We start from the raw sequence: 19,825 nt of genomic DNA on the forward strand, positions 1-19,825 counted from the left end.
GTTTTGAGGATGACATGTGAATGCAAGACACCTCTGCTGGATGGGTAATGGTCCTTAGATCAGATCTACAGGGAATGAAGTAAGGTAGAACCTGAACTGTGCCCTAGGCTCTTCTGTGAAATGTTTACCCCATTTTCTAAAATCTTTGACAAAGTTTTAATACAATATTTTACTATTTATCTTCAAGTTTGAATACTTATCTATATGGTATATGAAGGAAAGAATAGAATAATACAGTTTTTGCAGTTAAAAAAAAACTAAGTGTGCTGGGTCTTTTGTAATCATTTTCCAAGCTGATGTTCTGAATAATGTGTCTTAATAGGTACTAAATAGAAATTTTTTTATAATTTTTTAACAATGGCAATGTGAAAAGCTATCTTAATGTAGGATAATTTTATGTTAGGTGGCTAGTGAGCCCAAATGATACATCATAATTTTAGAAAGTTATAGTAATTAATGGAATTTTAATAAACCCTGGGATAGGTTTGCAAAGAGAAGTGGAACTGTTCCAGTGCTAAAGTTGAAATTTTGAACATGCAGCTAAATGGAGTGTGCAGCATTATGGCAGGGCTGAGGTTGGGAGAAACGGCAGCATCCCAGGGGCTGCTGGGCTGGAGTTCCAGCACCACTTGTTTAATGCCCTGCTCTGCTAATTATCATCAAATTCATAGGCAGAGCACTGCTGTGAGGCAAGGTGGAGCAACCTCTCTAGTAAGGGTGAATATCAGAGAGCAAGTGTGTGCAGGGATGTGAAAAATACCTGTAAATCAGTGTAGTGGGGCAGCACATCTGCCAGAGCAGGGAGAGGCCAGGGACCACCAGTGTCACCATGGAGGAGACACTGACCTTCTGAACTGGTTACTCTGAAAGCTCTCAGCCCCTTCACCTCTGAGAACACTCAGATCTTGCCATGTGAGGGTCCCGCTTCCTCGTCATGAACAACTACGTACACACCTTCATCTTCATTCCAGATCACTCCACCTTAGCCAGAGGGAAGGAAAGGTCTCATGGTGTTTCTTGCCCATGAATTTTTCTAAGTGAGTGAGAAGATTGCTATAAATGTGTGCTTTGATAAAGGAACAGAATTCATCCTGACAACTATGGAAATACTTAGAACTATGATTTCAAACCAGGGTACAAATTGAAGAAGAGCATCAATTTTTTTTCCCTTCCATCTTCTTAGCATTAATTTATGACACTTAATGCAACAAATAGTTACTTTCTCACTGAACAAAGTTGAGGATGTTGAAGTGAATATGGTACTAAAGCAGCATATGAGTAATGAAGGGATATAATCCTAAACTCCATGTTCTTTATGAAAGGCAGTCTGAAGAAAGTTGAATAATATCCCGCCATCCAAAAATCATACTTAGACCATAATAATTGGTTGTGAGAGTGGCTGTACAGTAAATGGTGGTAGGAAGATAAAAAGCTTTAATTTTCATTCTGGTATTTTTTGTTCTGCACCAGTCCAACAACAAAGGGGAAAAATCTCACATTATGACTATAATGCTCTATCACAGTAACTGCATTTATTTACCCACTGTGCTGTGTCTGCTTAAGTACTTCAAAAAGCTGGCTTTGAGCGTACAGCTGCATGTACTGAGCTGGAGTTAAAAGACAATGCAGTATTAGAAATGGATTGTCAGACTTTAACCTCTCCTGTTTTCAGTTTTCCATTTCAAAAATGACAGAATAATGATTGTTGTAAGTCAAAGGAAGTTAAGGTATGATGGTTTCCAGTTTGGAATAATTTGTCTATCTGTAGTGGGGCCTGATTGGTTGCACAACAAATCAAAATACCACAATGAAATGGAAAATGAGATGTGTTAGAAGGTTGTGCTGCCTTCTACCTAGGCAGGTTTTGCCAAGCTGTGTGTGATGTGGAATGTGCTGTACACTCCCACTCTGCTCTGCCACAGGCATCCTCCTCTTGGCACTGGGATGCAGCCACTGGCACTAGAAATGTTCGAAATACAGGCACAAGCCTCTGACATTCTTACTTCTGGGTTGCCTGCCTCTGTTTTTCTTCCCCTTCCTTGACATTTTCTGTACCTCACAGCTGATATGCCAGCTTTGCCATTTGCTACAGGTCTCAAAGGGTTCTGTATCTCTGTGCTTTCTCTCTGCCACTTCTCATGAACTTAACCTTGTGTATGTTGACTCTGCAGTGTTGTCAGGTCCAGATGTGAGCTTGGGGCTGTGCCACTTGGGCTGCTGCCTTCCCTCTTACACCCACCTTTCTGCTTGTGCTCTGTTGCACTCCTGCAGTGCAAGATTCTGGTTTACTGATCACACCTGCATCTTAGCAAAATAAGCATTGTTTCAAAAGGTCACTTTGTCTAACATTCTTTCCTGCTTCTGAAAATTTTATTTGAAGTACCCTTTCCAGCCATGAATATTTACCTGTCATTTGAAAAAAGGGGAGAGCTTTGTATAATATTCTGACTGAGAACTTCCAAAAACAACTAATTTGGGGTAAGATTTCCTTTCTTGAGCTACGCAGGTTGAACAACAGCTATCAAGTATAAATTATTTGGATAAGTGGAGTTGGAAAAAACAGCAATTAGGTGACTCATGAGAAACTGTCACAGATGTTGGTATAATATTAGTACCAAGTGTTCCTGAAGTACTGAAAAAATAAAGATATATTTTTTCATTAAAAGAATATGCAAATGTATGTTTGTATATATCTGAAAGTCTACTACAATTATATATATATATATGTATGTGCGTATATTTTAATGGAAAATTACATAGAAGAATGTGTGTATATATCAATACATTTATGGTAATGGAGTAGACTTTACACTTTATGTCTAAGTTGGAACCTCTGTAATAAGTAGCACTCCCCTCTTTTACATGATAGCAGTGATTCGTACATTAATCTGGCCAAAGGACAGGGAACAATTGACAGATTTGTATTGCCCTTTTAAAAATGAATCAGAAATGCTTTTTGACGTCTCTTACAAATGGCATTTCAATTGATTAAGGTGAGCAGAGTTGGGCGCTAGAGGATTCTGCACTTATTTAGCTGCCACATTGCTCCAAACAAGTAAGAGCTCTTCATTATTACTTTTTCTATTCTTTTCATGTCACTATGGTAATTGCAGTGCAGTGGTTGCTATAGCAAAAATGATTAATCCTGCACTGTTGTTATCTGTGAGCCAGCAGAGGATTTTTATAAGATCTGCTTGTACTGTCTTTAGAGGAAATCATAGATGTTGTCTAGAATTCTGATAAATACTTGCAAGTATATAGAGAGTTTTATTAATTGTCACTAAAAGGACTAGGAAAATGTATTTTTAAAGAAATTGAAGGATTTCAATGGGACAATCTGAAAATGAGTGATTTTTTTGGGATGAGATGAATGTGAACCATCTTTCGGACACACAAACCTGCTATTTTCTTGTTAATTTAAAGATTAATGACATATGTTTTTCAAGTAGTGAGTCAGAAATGATTAGCATTGTGCTGATTATACAGTCCATTAATTCATTTCTATAGGAAATTGGTGTCATAATTGCTATTTAACTATGATTGGTTCAGTTGGATAGCGAGATTGATAGATCATCCGTTGGTATCTGAGATTGTAAAAGTTTGATTAATCAAACTTTTGATTAATCAGTCATTGATTTTGCTTAGTTAGGGCAAAGAACTTTGTTGTGGCCTGTATTTAAATGAGAGTAAAAATAGCTTTTTGAAATCAAACTTCGTCATGGTGTCCTCATAAGTAAATACAGCACAACTCTTCCTTTCTCTTGGTAGCATTTAGTTAACTCAGTCCTTTATTTTTTAGTTACCACTTGGATTTCTTAGCTACTGCCCTTTCCCGTCTCTAATTTAATAAGTTTGCGTTCACCCCTACTATGCACACTTGCTTGCTTTTTGACAAAACATGGGTTGGGTTTGTTAAAGTTCTGTCAAAGTCTTTTAGAGACCTGAACTCAATTTTTTCTTGTATTTGAAATCCAGTTATGCAACTAATAATCCTAAGAGAATCTTCTCTGTTCTCCCCCCTACCTAGTAATCGAACTACTTCATGTATGTTAACTACTTGTATGACATGTGGTAGTAATTATCACTTTCCTTGTAAGAAATGATAGCTCATTATTGCCAGTTAATTATGTTTAAACAGGATAACATAGTGCCTAACCTTTGGGGGTTTTTCAGCCTTTCACTGCACTGTGCCAAATGCATTTTGTTGAAAGATTTTTATTTAAAGTAGACCTTAATTATCCTGCAGCTGAATATACTTTAAATGCACTGCTTTTCTGCCTGCAGTTGCATTTTGATTTTTTACCTTTTAATTTTGTCTGTCAACTTCATTTTAGCATCTGAATTTCTTTTTTCCTTCAGAATGTTGCATCCTCAGATGCAGTAGCAATGTATCAAAGGGAAATTTTAATGGTACATCTGGTAAATAACCCCTTAAGAAAACCATTCTCCTTTGAGAACTGTGTTGTGAAAATATTTAGTGCTCCTGTAGAAAGGATTCTGTAGGAACCTTAAGGTGCAGGATGACAATACTTCTGTGTGTGAAATGCTCTGCATATGAGGAAAGCTGGGTTTACTGTGATCAGTTTGGATGAAAAAGATACGAAAGTTGATGGAAGTGAAGCCTTCCGAGTGACTTTAGATGTGGAAGAGATTCTTTTAGTACCAGATCCACTTCTGAAACAGCAGTATATAGAGCCATACCAAGTTAACTTGTGTTTTGAGTCCATGAAAGCGTATTTAGGAGCTAAGTCTGTCTTATTTTTTAATTGGTAACCAGTAATGCTCTTCAGTGATGCCTCAGTGTTTTACATGTAGTTCCCAAACTGTGTCCGTTTCTGAGGGGGGGAAATCAGGTTCCCATATTTCGCCAAGGTCTTTCACATGTGCTGACAAATGCTAGTATCTCCTGGGAAAAAGAATTGCTGTTGCTTCATGTTGATTTTTGTCAAAGGGGCTTGTAAATTAAGAATTACTTTGCTTTCTTCCCAACAATAAAATTGGTGGAGTGCTGCTTGTGTCACTTGTTTATTCATTCCTTGTCGAACAGCTTCATCACAGGATTGAATTCATGGTTGGTGTAAGAGGAGCTCTCGACCTGGGTTGAGCTGACCCAAGGCAGTTATACCAGTGGCTTGCCTTGGTTACTGTTATCCCTTGGTTTGGCAGCACCCAGAGGTTTGTTGCCATGGGAGCTTTGAACATGTGTAATATCACAGAGCTCCAAACGTACAGCAAGGCTTGGGAGTTTGTTTTGAAATGAAACAGGTGAAACAAGCAGCTTTCAGCATAAACTGCAACAGGAGTTTCAGTGATGATTTTGTTTCGTGTGGAGGGGGGGTTCACACTGTATTTAATGCAGTTTCTTTTCCCTGCTTGGATCACATTTGAGGCAGAAGGCCGCACTGTTGGCTCCGGTGCAGCCTGGAAGTCTCTGTGTGCAGTTTGCTGGCATGCTGTGTTTAAGTGCTTCTGTGCAGTGGAGCTGTGAATATGGATTCTTTGGAAGGACTTAAAATCAGAATTGATTTAGTGTGAAGGAGAGGATGATGAGGATTTCTTTAATGTCCACAGTACTTTAAATCATCTGTAAAATCTCTTGGCATCTGTTTTTTGAAGTTATGATTCACATTTTCTAAAAGCAGCTGACACTGATTGTTTTAGTAATGTGTAATTATCTTAGTAATTTATTATAACTGTCTCTGTCATGACCATCTCATTGAGCACCTAAAGGCACAGAGTGACAAGAGTTCTAATGATTTAATTACTTGAGAAGATAAATTTAAGATAATGAGCTTTCAAACATACCTTTATTTTGTTTGAATATCAAACTCAGTTTTACTTAGTGTAGGCTTCTTGCCTGCGCCAGAAGGGTACTGCTACAGTATAACCCTACAGGGCTTCTTTCTTCTTTATCCTCTTACTGTTCTTCAGAACTGTGAATTAAAGACTCATGAGAGAGGAGAATGAGAACTGGGCAAAGACAAGAGGGAGAGATGTATGAGTGAGAACTTTGTGGTATATGAAGGGTCTTGTTTTTATGTTCAGAATTATGAAAGCTGACTTTCTTAGCCTGTATAGTTACCATATTTCTATTTCACTGAATAGTTAAGGTTGGAAAGGACCTCGACAGATCATCAACTCCAACCCCCAACTTGCTAGAAAACAATTTCTTTTTATTTAACAGAACCATAATAAGTTACCATAATCAGTCTATGATCTCAGAATAACCCCAAAAAGTTGATTCTATTTTTGTTTTTAAAGGAGCAGTAAGTAAGATTACGCTGCAGCAGAAGTACAGAGCATTTAAATTAAAAAGGTTTAGATCATACACCCACCAAAAGCTGTCTTGCTCTTCATAGCTACAACTTTATCTTGCTGGATTATGAAACAGTTTTGGAGTGAGTGATCACAGAAGTTGTCATTTCCCCAGGTTCCATTTTCTTTTCAGAGCCCATTTTGGAAAGTACATTGCACAAGCATTAATCTAATAACCCATGAACCTGCTTGTAAAGGAGCACTTTTGTGACACCTTTTTCTATGTTTGTAAAGGAATTTGAACATTGGGATTGAGAATCTTTTGCCTAGGTTTACTCATGCTACATAAAGTACGGGTGTGTTTGCTTTACAAGCACCTCTCTGATACCTCTGGGTTTGGGAAGAAGTTTGTTGTGTGGAACTCCTTTACCCATTTGCTCTTTGTGAATTCAGTTTAAAATGTGTTCTCAGGCTGCAGTACCTCAGTATTGCTTTTGGAGCATCTAACAATTCTAATAACATTATGTTGGGTTTAATCTGATTGACAAGATGTTTTCTGCTCTCTCCCATTCAAATTTACTTTTAGAACAGATTGAAAATACTTGAGCTGTGGTTTATGCAAGTGTGAACATTCACAATCAGTGTTAAAGCTCAGCAGTGTCTCTCACAAAATCTCTCTGCAAGGTGTGCTCTCAGGGACCTGCACAGGCAGTGGCTTTGGAGTACTTGGATTGGGCTGCCTGCACTTGGCAAACATGGGCAAAGTATTGGAAAGAAGGCGCTGTATCCATGGTCTTTGTTTGAAATACAGCAAGCAGGCAGTTGTAAGTAATGATTCTCACATGATTCCTAGATGGAATAAGACTTCTAATTTTGTCTTTACATATTTAGACATAACTACAGGTTTGCAGGTGATGAGTACGTGGGACTGTTCTTTTTCTAGCCTGTTCCACTGCCTACAAAACTTGATCTTTACTAATCATGGAGTTACGCTGTATCACAGTCAAGACAGAGTCATGAGTTGAGAACGTGCTCATTAACAGTTGAGTTTCTGTTTCTATGTCAAAGGTGCTCCAAGCTGAGTGGTGCTAGCGCAGACATTTGGAGCCTGGAGTGTTTGGGCACACCTACTGCTACAAATTACATTGAAATTACAAACACAATTTCCACCACTTTGGACTGAGATTTCATTTTTAAATCCATACAGTGATAGAAAGAGAGACTAGTAGACCCCAGAAACTAAGTGCAGGCTACAGAGGGTCTCCAGAAATAGGTTTCCTAAGTAGACCTAGGCTGAAGGAGATTATTAAAGACATGTTATGCAAGGTATTTTTTATAAATACTTGAAACCAGTGTAGGTCTTAGAGGTTCATCCAGCCATTGTCACCAGTGCATGTTTTGTCACCTGTGAACACCTAATTGCACTGATCAGTTGTGCTAATGATACTCCTTTGAATGTTTGTCTTCCTTTTCCTTTGTGGAGAAATTTGACTTCAAGATCAGAGTTTAAAATTGAAGGATGTTTATTTACATTGAGATTGAAACCAGGCATGAAGATGAGAAGAGTTACTCAGGTCAAAGGTGAATTTATTGTCATTGAGTTTGAGCTGTTAAGTGAGCAACTGCTGGGGGTGTTTTTTGTGTGGTCTTCAATGTCAGTAGTTTGCATTCCAGCAGGTGCTTCCAAGGTGGAATCATGTAAAGATGAAGAATGAAATACTTGCTTTCAAAACTGGAAAAGCTGCTGCATCGATTTGTTGGTTTCACAGTGTCTTTGAAAAAGCTTCAGAAATGCAGGAAACATTTCTGGTTATAAAAGATGAATCTGTGCATTGTAAGATGTGCTTTAGAAATAAAAACTGGAGAAGAAATAAGATACAATATTATGATAGAGATGAAAAATGTTGGGCTTTTCTTCTTTTGATTTCTACTTTTCTGTAATTTGACTAATTGTGGATTTTCTTAAACTATTTTGCTACAACTCAGAAGATATTCTTGTTTCATTTATGTCCTATTTCCAGCTACATTCTCAATGCTGGAGCTTTACTTGAAGCCTTTTAAGTTCAACATTTGTTCTGTCTGCTCTAAATACTGAATTAATGTTTTTATATCTCATCTTTGTGATCTTTAAATTCAGCTGAGCACAGAGTGTAGAAGAGGAGAATAAAAACCAACCAAACAAAATCCAAGCAAACCAGTCCGGTATCCATAGGATGGATATCTCTGTCTGAAAAACTTTCATGAGGTGGATACAACAATAATTTGAGATATGTGAGCTTAAGAATGGCCTCTCATCTTGTGTTCAAGATGTTTTTTGACAAAATTTATTTTTAAAATAAATCTTTTTTTCAAAACTGTGCTGTAAATTTTCAACAGATTTTTCTCATATCTTGAACTTTATTTTTTTAACTACTGGATTCTTAAATATATGTTACGCAGAATTGAAGAGAAATTGCAACTAAAAACATGATCCTGTAAAAGAAATTATGTAAATGGGGGTTTATCTTCTGGTCAAAGGAATTGAGGAAACTCTGGCCTTCCAATATAGAATGTATTTTGTAGTATTTTCTTTGCAGGGACAAAGGCTTGTTGCTTGATGCATATTTGCCTTCTGTTCATTTGTTGATCATACTGAATTTTTTAATCAAGTCTTAAGCAATTTATCCAGAACACCTGCATCTGTAAGGTGATGGCTACATGTGTAATTATATGCCAGTTCTGTCCTTACTGTCCTAGGATTGGTTATTCCTCAAAGCTACAAGGGTGTTTTCATCAATGTCCTGCTCCGCTCTGAACATTAACTACCCACACCGTCAAACTGAGTTATTGGCATAACAAGATGAATGTTTGCAGTATAAGTAGAATCAAACATTTTATATTCCTCTCTGCTCCATAGCATAATTTAAAATGAGAACATCCTTGTTCTTATCCCTTTCTAAAACAGAGGAAGGTGGTTCTTTGTCCTTGCATGTTACTGAAAATCTTCTAAAATCGCTTCAGATGAAAACTTTTGTAGAAATGCAATTAAAATATTAGGGCTTAACTTACATTTTATATTCAGAAACGTATCTCTGCAACTTAATTCAATTTTAGCAAACCCTTCAATATTCCTATGGTTTATAATTTGCAAATTGAACACTTTTTTCCATTTAAGTTTAGAAAAAAACGGTAGTCCAACAGCATTTTAATCTAGTTCATGTAAGCAAAGATTCAAGACAGTAACATTTTAATTGTTGTTTTTGAATGATGCAGAAGGAAAGCAAACACTTTCAAAAGTTGGTGCTGATTTCAGATGGTCAGATTCAATAATTGCTATGTTGATTTCTCTCTGTCCAGTGGGAATTCTCTTTCCCATCTCTTTGGATGTGAACTTACTGGATTTCTGTCACCTAGGCTACTTCACATCCTAACTTCTCTATCCTTGAGAACAGAGCTGCCATGAGGATTTTGGAGAGGTTTGGTGGTGAGGTAAAGTAATTCATGAGGCAGATGGGATGTAGGAAGCCACTAAAAGTTTGGCTTTATCACTTGGAGATATTTGGGGAAGTCTGATATTTTCATCACTCCTCCTCCCCTTATAACCCTCCTTTCCATCTCCCAACTTCCTGATGAAATAAGGGAGGGACCCAGAAAATGTAGCTGTGCACAGATATAGATGTAAACACACCCCCAAAAGGAGGTTCAGCTTCATGGAAGTACAAGCTGGCAGGCTGAGAAAGCCTTTCTTACGGTACAGGTAAATTACGACAGGACCTCTAGGCTGTGGCCAGTACTGTACTGAAAAATGAATAAGGGGTTCAGTGACTTTGGCAGATGATCCAGTTTTTGCATATTGGCTAAGGAGATTTCATGAAGCAATTTTTCCACTTGCCTAAATAAGCTGGTTTGGATTTCTGCAAACCCAAGCAATAGGTATGCCTGAAGCCCCTTGATGCCCTGAGCACCTTTGTGGTTCATACAGAAATCCGTTTTGTAGCATGTTCATAAGCTGCATTTCTGAAACATCAAACCAGTGAAAATGTAATTTATTGTGGGATAGCTGAGCAGCTGTCAGGGAGCCAGGCTGAGAGGATGTTTGTGACTGTAACCTGCAATATTTGATAGATATAAGATAGAATCCAGTAGTGGAAATGATTCAAGTAATTAACGTGCCAGATGAGGACCTCTCTTTATTTCAGTGTTCACAGTGAACAGTGGTTATCTCAGAATGAAATATCCAGCTCCTCAGAACTGTAAGGGCTAAGGGGCAAGTTGAAAGGGTGAATTTTTTTTATTACACTGTGAGCTTTGATTTCATAGCCTGGAAAAGTAGATTACCTAAAGTCTGCCTGAGCTGGGGATACCATCTCTGTGGCAAGCCAGGTTTGGTTGTGGTCGAGATCTTACAGCCGTGGTTGTTGCTGCTGCTTCTTGGTGCTCGTGTTCCACTCCCCCTCTGTGTTCTCCTTCCCAGCCCAGACAGGGAGCTTCCAGTGCTCACCTGGCCCCTGGGAGGGCTGCAAGGTCAGAATGGCAACATAGAGATTTCTCCTGGAGCAGATAATGGACAGTAAATTATTACTTTTTTCCTCACTATATGCTCTGTGTGTCAGAACTCTAGATGCAAATAGTCATTGCTTGTTTAAATATTAAAAGGTCATTATTCTGCTAAAGGTTTTGGAAATACATGGATTAAAGGCACTTAAAGAACATTTCTGAAAACCTGTAATTTACTCAAATTTACCTAATTCTGTAAGCCTGGGATTTATTAGGCATTGTGTTAATCAACTCTCCAGTGTTGTTTTTTGCGTTAAGTACAGATTAAGATATTACATGTAAACTCATGACTCTTCTTAGTCTTGCTGACAGCAGAAGAGTTTAAAACTACTTCAGAAAATTAAATAAGTTTTTATGGTGGACTTGTAATGGTGGATTTGTATTAAAAGTAATTTTCTTCCCAACTGAACATAGGGATCGATTAAATTACTAAGGACTTACTCTTCTCAGTAAAATTTAAAATTTCCTCAATATTATGGGTCAAGGTAAAAATACAATAGCGAAGGCAATCTTCAAACAAAAGACCCAAATTAGATTATTAGGTTGAGGATTTTGAGTAGGTCTAGTTTATCCCATGTAATTTTTCAGATTTAAAAAAATAGTAAGTTATTCACAGCTGATTATTTCATGTAAACAGGGTTTCTGATTACAGAAACAAAGCTGACAGGCTTTTTTTTTTTCTCTTTGACAGATGGGGATGGACAAAGTGAACATTTATTACCAGTCTGTGAGGATGAAACATGTCAAAGAAGTGCCATCTACCTAACCAAGCTGGGATTGGATCAGGTAATGCAAATTTGAATAGCAAAGACAAAGCAAAATACTGTGCTTTATGAAATTATATGAAATAGAAATTTTTCAGGAAGGAAATGAAACCTCCTCACCTGTAATTATGAAATACGAGGGACTTGTATTTATTCACTTGTGTTCCTTATCTGAAAAAATACGGGTTTAGTGGAAGAGGTTGCAAACCTAGAATTCTTTATAATGGATAATTCTACTCAAGAAAATGATGGACACTCCTGAAGAGTCGCTTTCTTGGTTGCAAAACACTGTATTCAAAGCACCATAACTGTCCCAGCATAAGATGAAAAGCAAGGTTTGTGTTAAGAGTTGGAAAGAAATCTAATTCAAATGATGAGCTTGTTTAGTTTAACTTAGGGTGTTATTTTAGAGTATAAATATATATATATACACACACACATACATCAAGTTGAACCAGCCCACACCTCTTACCCCTAATTTCTACTTTGTTTGTTATTAATGAAGTAAATTTCCAGGTGGTATAGAACACTTTCTTAGGCTATGTATCTTCAGGGCTGGGTTTCTGTTAAACTGTTGGAGGTTCATTTGTTCATGACACTACTGGCTTTCAGAGACATGGTTTAAGTGTGTGATCGTCTGGTTGAAGTATTTACAGTACCCTGATTTATAATAAAGTTGCAGCATACAGTAAATTAACCAGATGTTTGTTGGATGGCTTAATAAATGTTCTACTAAATTCATATTTAGCGATGTGAACCTAAAGGCCAATGTGACCTATAAAGTGCTTGTAGCTGACAGCAAAACCCACTGTAGGGTACTCAGAGAAAATTACAATGTGTGCCATACATGTTGCTACCATGATATGAATTACTGATTATTCCCTCACTGAAAAATTGAAAGTTTAATTTTGTGCTGATAGTATACTCTCTGATCTATAATTCGGAATTTATAGCTGAACTTGTTACAGTCTGTAGCCTAAGTTTAGAGCATAGATTTTCTCATTTAAGGAATCAAAATTTATAGAACACAGGCTGTAGCTTACTAGTGAGGAAAATCACTCTGTGTAGGAAAGGAAAGCACACAGCTCCTAGTCAGTGCAGGAGGAATGACTGGGATGGAGCATGCCATCAGAGTAAGAAAGAGTAACTCTAAATTTGGTACTTTGTATCTTTTAGCTTTCTGAGCTTGGCAGCTCTGTTCTCAGAAGTCACGTTCTGCTGTGCACGCTGTTTGGTTGGTTGTGGTTGCTGGTTTCTTGTTTTGATTTGGATTTTTTTTTTTACATTGATCCCCTGTAAACACAGAACACAGACAGTAGATTGTAGCACTGCTGGATGCACAGGGGTACAGCAGAGTTTGAGGTATGGGTCAGAGCCTTTGTACAAAGCAAGTGGATGCTCAGTTTGGGATCCTTGCGTTGCTTCTGCTCCGGGGAGAGCTCAGGCTGCAGCCACATGCTGGAATGGGGGAGTAGCTGGGATGCTCTTTGGCAAAGGACAGCTGCACTTCAGCTCTCAGTTTAGTTCCTTACTCTTGATAATACAAGAATTAAAAGGCGTTTGAGTTTTGTTGCTCAAGTAAATTTGAGGCAAATATTCTAAATTAAAGTAATTTCACTGTAGAAAGTGAACCCCCACACAAACAGTTGGAACCACTGAGAGTAGTGGGGTCTGAGGACCAGTTCTGGTAGCTGTTGTTCAGGATATGTTCCCAAAAGGAAGTGGTGCAGTGGTGGCAGAGGAAAGTGTGGGTCAATTTGCCTAATATCAGAACTTTTCCAAGTTAGAGTCTGTTTTTGTAACCTGCTCTGAAGTAACATTGCATGCAGCCAGTTTTCATCTTGCTTCATTACTTCATTTGTTTAGTCACAAATACATCAGATAGTTAACCTATATTTAATTTGTTTACTCAATTTAGGAATTTCACTGTGTAGTTTCAATTTGAGAATACTTTCCAAGATAATGACTTTCGACATCAAAATTAGCAGTTAAATATTGTCACTTTATTTTAAACAACAAAGAATCCAGGAGATTCTCAGCCTGCTAGAAAAAAAGTATTAAATAGTATTTAATTTAGACTTGCCTAGAAACTGTAAAGCAATTATCCCTCCCTATTTTTAGAATGACTTTAATTAAAAATGACAGTATCAAATGGCATGCAATAATGACTTGTTCTGGCCTAACCTTTTTAAAGAATTCTATCTAGAATACTCCTTTCTTGCACTTATCTGGAGGTGATGGAGCTTTTTCTTTGGAAATTTTTTCTCTTTTCTGTTCTGAAACAGTGAAAAGTATCAGTGTCTTCATTCATATGTCTGCGGCTTTTCCCATGCGTTGCATGCTTCATTCATATCAATTCTTACATTTATTTGAAAGTAAAATGTTTCATTTCACTGCATTTGGTCATTGTGAGGTCATATGACAAGCTTTGACTAAGGTTAATCTTCATGAGAAATGTTAAACTTTGTGGCAACGGACTGGAATAAATTCTGTTTACTAATCACTTTACAATTTGAGGGAAATAATAAGGAGCCCTTGTTGTGCAGAATGTGTTTCAACGAGGGTGTGGTATCCCTTGTGGAGCAGGTAGGTAATTATAGGGAGTCTGTGGGAAACTGAGAAATTGCAAGTCTATTATTGAAAAAATAGAAGACTCTGTATCTCCATTGTCTTAGTTCAGTTTTTGCTGCAGGGTTTTGTGGCTTATTTTTTTTAGTTGAGGCTGTAGCAACAAATTCTTCTTCTCAGAATCTAATTATTTTTTTAGAGAAACTGATCTCAAATCTGAAAAATCTCAAATGAGATGACAGTCTTGTAAAAAAATACTTTGCCTACTGGGCCTGGTTCTGTCCTTCCTGCTTGTTTGCTGTTGCGTTTGATGAAACCCAATGAGAAACAGTTAATGCAGTTCCATGATAAATATGATGCTTTGAGATGAAATGCATGACAATAAGAAATGCACATCTGTACAATTAGTGGCTCTAAAGCCTATAGTGAGGAGAGGCAGGCAATGGCATGTCAGGCTTTGCAGTTGTTCCAGTAAGATCCTGTCTGTCAGTATATTTCTCATGATGTCTTTGGCCCAACTGGATGGCTACTGGAAAGCCAGGCCAAGCTAGGAGAATTGTTTCAAGGATAACCCTTCATCATAGGTTTTAATTTATGTAATGTTGATTGGGGGGGTTTAAGTATTAGAAATGTCTCAGATTTTCTTCTTTCGGATGGTGGAGCAGAAGTAAAGGCCAACAAAATACGCACGAGTGACTTAAGGAGATACAGACCTCCTAAGGTTTTAATGGAATGTGAATGATTTCCATAGCAACAGCAGAATTGCTGTCAGATCCAAGTAGAATCCTATACACTGTTTCAGATTGTGGCAGGAGTTAGGACACCTCAGACTTCTTCACATTCACCTGCAATAGCTACAGTCTAATCTGGGAAATGTTTTAAAGTCGTTGGTACTGTTTAATATAGGAACTCTAGATACTGTGATATTCTTAGAGATGACTAATCTTTCTTTAATTTTGCCAAGTATTCAGTTTGATTTTTCATTTGTTTCCTGAGGCAAACACTATTATTTCAGTCCCTTCATCTGAGAGTTTCTTTGTGGGCTTGATGATTCTTACAACCTTTCTCTGTGCAATAGAAAGGTTATAGCTTTATTCCTCTTGGAAATCTAGCAGGTCTGAAGTAGAACACAGCAGTGCATCCTACTGCAAACCCCAGGTCTTTGTGGTGTCGTTCTCTAGGCCAGAGAGGGAGGTGACAGCATTGATTATCACCTGCAGTCAGTCAATGTCAGAAGTTTTTCTTCATTCCTGTGTAACAGTTTAAAGGGGGGGAATGGATTCAGCTGCTGTAGTTTTCATAAATGTCATGTTCTACAAGATCTTCTCATCATTTTTAAGTTGCTTGTCTTTCTGAAAGCAGCTGTGGGGCTGTGACCATTGAAAACATGACTTTTACTGCTTTGGTTAGTTTTTTTCTATGATTCTAAACCACTGCTGTGGATTGTCAGCTTCTGGGCTTTGAACACCAGAAGTTAGTGGTGTAAAGTACAGTCATTTCCTCAGCTGTCTAAGGGATTCAGGTGACCGCTGTATGCACTGAAAGCCTAAAGCTTGCTGAAATCCTGCCGGTTATTTGTTGTGTGCAGCTGAACCGCAGCGTATGGGGACTGAGAGAGGGAGCCCCGGGAAAGGGCTTGTGTTACTTCTGGTGCTGTGATAGCTCTTTTAGCCCACTCCTGATGCTCATCTTTGGCATTCCCAGAAAATGTGTTGGCCAGGAATGGGCTACCAATTTCCAAACTTTGCGACTTGCAGCTGGCTCCCTGCCTGTGTTCTGTGGCCTGGAAGCAGCAGCTGGCTGGGGGTGGGTTTTGTGCTTCATGGGTTTCTGGCCATAATTTAAAAATGGAGATGTGTTAATCCCATAGTTTGGGCTCAAAGACCTGCTCACAAGCTTTCGAGCAAAAGAAGTCCCTTCCCTAATGTATAGAAGAATGTGGGCTCTGTAAGAAATGAGCCCTTTTACAGTGACTGCAAGGAGCTTTACATTTTTCTCAAATCCCTAGATCTTTTTCAAAATGAAAATTGTGCTGTTTCCACAGGGCAAGAAAACATTCTTTTTTCTACTTCTTGAAAAACAAATGTTTGAAGAGTTTAAAAACAAATATTCAAGCATTTAAATATTTTTTATATTGTAGCCTACAAATCATTAATTGAAGCATCCAAAATATCTATATAAATGTTTTAAGTAATGATATTAGTGATGCTGTGCAATGGAATTTAACAGAAAAGGAAGAAGTAAATCTCATTTCTCTGACTGGATTTTATGTGTTCATCTAAAATTTCTTTTAAAAATACACTTACTCAATTTTTCAGTCTTTTCTCATCTGAGCTGTGTAGGAGAAATCATATGATCAGAAAACTGGAAAAAATAGCTTCATGTGTCCTCATTATACCCACCTATTTCCATCTTAGATAGAAATTTAAAAATTAGTTCTGGTCTTTTCCTTTTAAAATAGTAACAGGAAACAGGAAGCTTAAAGTAATTGTCTGGATTATCAAATACAAAATAAGCAGAGGATTTGTATTGTTGACAAACACATTTTCAGTTTTTTGCCTTTTGTACTGAACTATATGTCCCGAGGCACTCGAACAATTAATCTTGCATTACATTACATAGTAGTGCAGTTCGTAATAGAAATCTACAGAAGGAGTTTCGCCAAAAGCGTGGATTACTCTGAATTTAAACTGTCAGAGCAAGTTACATCTAGTGCTGGAATGGGATCTGGTTGTGCATCAAACAAGGCTGATGTTCTTGAACTGTGACACAGCTGCTCTTAGGAAAAGTCCCACAGCTGCTTCAGTGGCATGGATGGATTTACTCTGTGCATCAATGGTGCTGGTGCTTGGTAGTAACAGGTGATGTTTTGCTCACCTGTTGTTTTTTGTCTCTTGTTATAGACCTTAGGAATGTGAAATTGCCTTCTATGAACCATTCTGAATAGAGTAAAAAGAGAAACAAATTTGTATTTGTGCCTAAAAATTCATTTTTAATTTTGTCTCTTTAAGATAGTGTTACCTGGGAACATTTAGAAAGTATATGATGGATATAATTGGATTTTACTGCAACGACTGTGTGAACGATACCGTGTAAAGTAAAAGCTATATTATATTTCATGGTTCTGGTTTCAATCACTGTTTTTCAAAATTAGACTATTTTGCAATAATATTATTTCATCTGTCTTCTGCATGACAAGTAAGTACTAAGAAATCCAACCCTTTGAAAAATTTCCCTCAGGGTAAGAGTCTTTCCCTTATTTTCTGTTTCTTAGACTTTTCCAAACCTTCAGCAAGTAAGAGTAACTAACTAGACATATGCATGTTGTTTGGTGTGAGGGTCCAAGTGTGTTTCATTTCAGGTTTGAGTTAGCAGCAGGTGCTGCAGATGATGATTTAGTTCAAAGCCATGGCCTACGCGGGCAGCACGCGCTGGGTGTGTGCAGTGACAGGCAGGACTGCCCCAGGCTTCTCAGCCATCTCTGGGATCCACACAACACCAACCTCACTGCACTTCTGCAGACATTTTGGGAGCTTCTCTAAACTGCCTGTGCTTTTTTGTAATCCCAAGGGAGCAGTCAAGTGTCAGACATGATTGCCATGTGGCAGGAATGTTGTTGATTACTGGATTGTGCTAGCGAGGGAATCTTTCCATGGCAGGATATGAACTGTCATGGATCTCGTTCTGGTTCCTGAAATAGCTAAATTAAGGCTTGGGTGAGAGACATGTAAGATCTGTTAAGTGCTTTTGATGTTGCTGATAGTGATCCTTTAAGATGGCACCCCTCTGTCCTTTTGAAGGCATTGTCAGTTAGTTGACGTATAAAATTACTTCTGACTTTTAAAATGACACTGATTTTTTCTGTAGCATTGAAATATTAACCCTGGCACTTCAGCTTCATACTAACTTGCAAAATTACCTTGATTTTAATTAAGATAAATTCCTATTTAGCACCTCTGCAGCATTTTGGAAAGTAAGTGCAGATGCGTTCTATTTCTTGTCCTGGAGAAATTATACTTCTCATTTCTTTCGTACTTTCAGTTTGATACTTTATTCTTAATTTCTTATCAAACAGTTCAGTATCTGGTGCTTCGGGGGAGATAGGAGGGGAATTAATCTTGACCTTCTAAATATCCATGAATAATAGAATTGTTCAAGTTGAAATGAACCTTGGGAGATCCAGCCTCCAGCTTTAAGCAGGAACAAACTGAATTCAGACCCTGTTGTTTAGAGCTTTGTCCAGTCAGACTTTGAAAACCCCCAAGGACAAAGTCCCTGCAACTTCTCAGGGCCTCATTTGTAGTTTAATTTGGTTGTTTATCTCTAGTCAGAACCTCCCTTGTGTCAGTCTGACCATTTTCTCTTGCTCTTCTGCCATATATCACAGTAGAGAGCCTGGCTCCATCTCGTCAGCTGGTTCCTTGCAGACACTGCAAGATCCTGCCTTAATCTTCTGTTCTCCAAATAATCCCCGTGCCCTCAGCCTGTCCTCTGAGGAAGTACTCAGTGCCCGACTATCTTGTTGACCCTTCTCTGAACACACTCAGTATTCTCAAATCCTTCTTGAACTGTGGGGCATAAAACTGGACACAGAATGCAGATGCAGATGAACAAGTGCTGAATAAAGAGAAATCCTGGGTCATCCTGATGAGCAGGAGCACAGGCAGCAGCTCTGGTGCAGAGCTGGTTTGCTGCCCAAGCTGCTGTGCCCAGCTTTACCTTCCTGCTCAGCAGGACCCTCCCCTCCCTCAGGAGGGCTGGTACCCAGCTGAGCACTGCCCAGCCTGTGCCAGTGCAGGGCTTTACTGCTGGTGCAGGGTGTCTGTAGCTGAGTGTCGGTTTTGCCTATTCTTGCCCTTCTAGGTCCCCTCTGAATGGCCATCCTGTCCTGCAGCATACTGACAGTATCCAGCAGTTTGGTGTTGGCCACAAACCTAAAGAGGCTGCATCCATCCTCCAGTGTTACAATGTCTATTGCATTGCCTTGCAATTCCAGGGGAAAAAATGAGACTCAGGATCTCATGGCCCTGATGGTTTGGGTCTACCTACACTTAAAGATTTGTATAAATTCCAGGCAAGCGTGAATTTCAGTTAAGGGGTTCGTGAATGTCCCCACATGCTGGTTGTATTCTTACAACCTTAACTATATTTTCCTGTTCTGGAATAACTGAGTGCATAAGAAATACTTCAAATTATTTTTTTCATTTGGTGACAGAGTTAGGAAATAATCCTTATTTGTAAGTGGTTAAGAATCCTGATGAAGTGAAGAAGTGGCAGCTGTTTTAAATAGAATTACATTGTTTAAGTAAGTAAAATGGATTTATTTACCTTGCTGGGGTTTTTTTGTTTTGTTTTACAGTGGATTCCAGTCTTGCAAGACTTCAGAAATAAAGACACTGTCTGGGGCTTTGTACCATATCAAAATGACAAATCTTCAACAGAAATTTCATTTCCAATTACACTTCATATTGGAGATTACAATATGGATGGATACCCAGATGCACTTGCTATACTAAAGAACACTTCTGGAAGGTAGAGTATATGCAAACTTAGAAATAAAGCTATCAGATTAATGTTCAATCATCAGTCATAGAAATTACTAACTTCAGTGCATCTCATCCATTTTATCCAGTGAACAAGACTTTTGATCTCTGCTAACTGTTTCCCTTTGAACAAAAGTGTGCATTTTTCATGCTACATTC

At 38.2% G+C, this 19,825-nt stretch overlaps 1 protein-coding gene across 1 annotated transcript in view; it reads left to right on the top strand.

Moving 5' to 3' along the window:
- The window catches only part of ITFG1 (integrin alpha FG-GAP repeat containing 1), a 72,098-nt gene that overhangs the window by 24,249 nt on the left and 28,024 nt on the right, over positions 1 to 19,825 (top strand). The window contains exons 9-10 of the mRNA XM_032121920.1: positions 11,483 to 11,577; positions 19,483 to 19,655. Of these exons, the coding sequence (XP_031977811.1) occupies positions 11,483 to 11,577; positions 19,483 to 19,655 (268 nt within the window). The remainder of the gene's footprint in view (positions 1 to 11,482; positions 11,578 to 19,482; positions 19,656 to 19,825) is intronic.

The sequence above is a fragment of the Corvus moneduloides genome, chromosome 12 (assembly GCF_009650955.1).
Source record: "Corvus moneduloides isolate bCorMon1 chromosome 12, bCorMon1.pri, whole genome shotgun sequence".
Taxonomy (NCBI): Eukaryota; Metazoa; Chordata; class Aves; order Passeriformes; family Corvidae; genus Corvus; species Corvus moneduloides.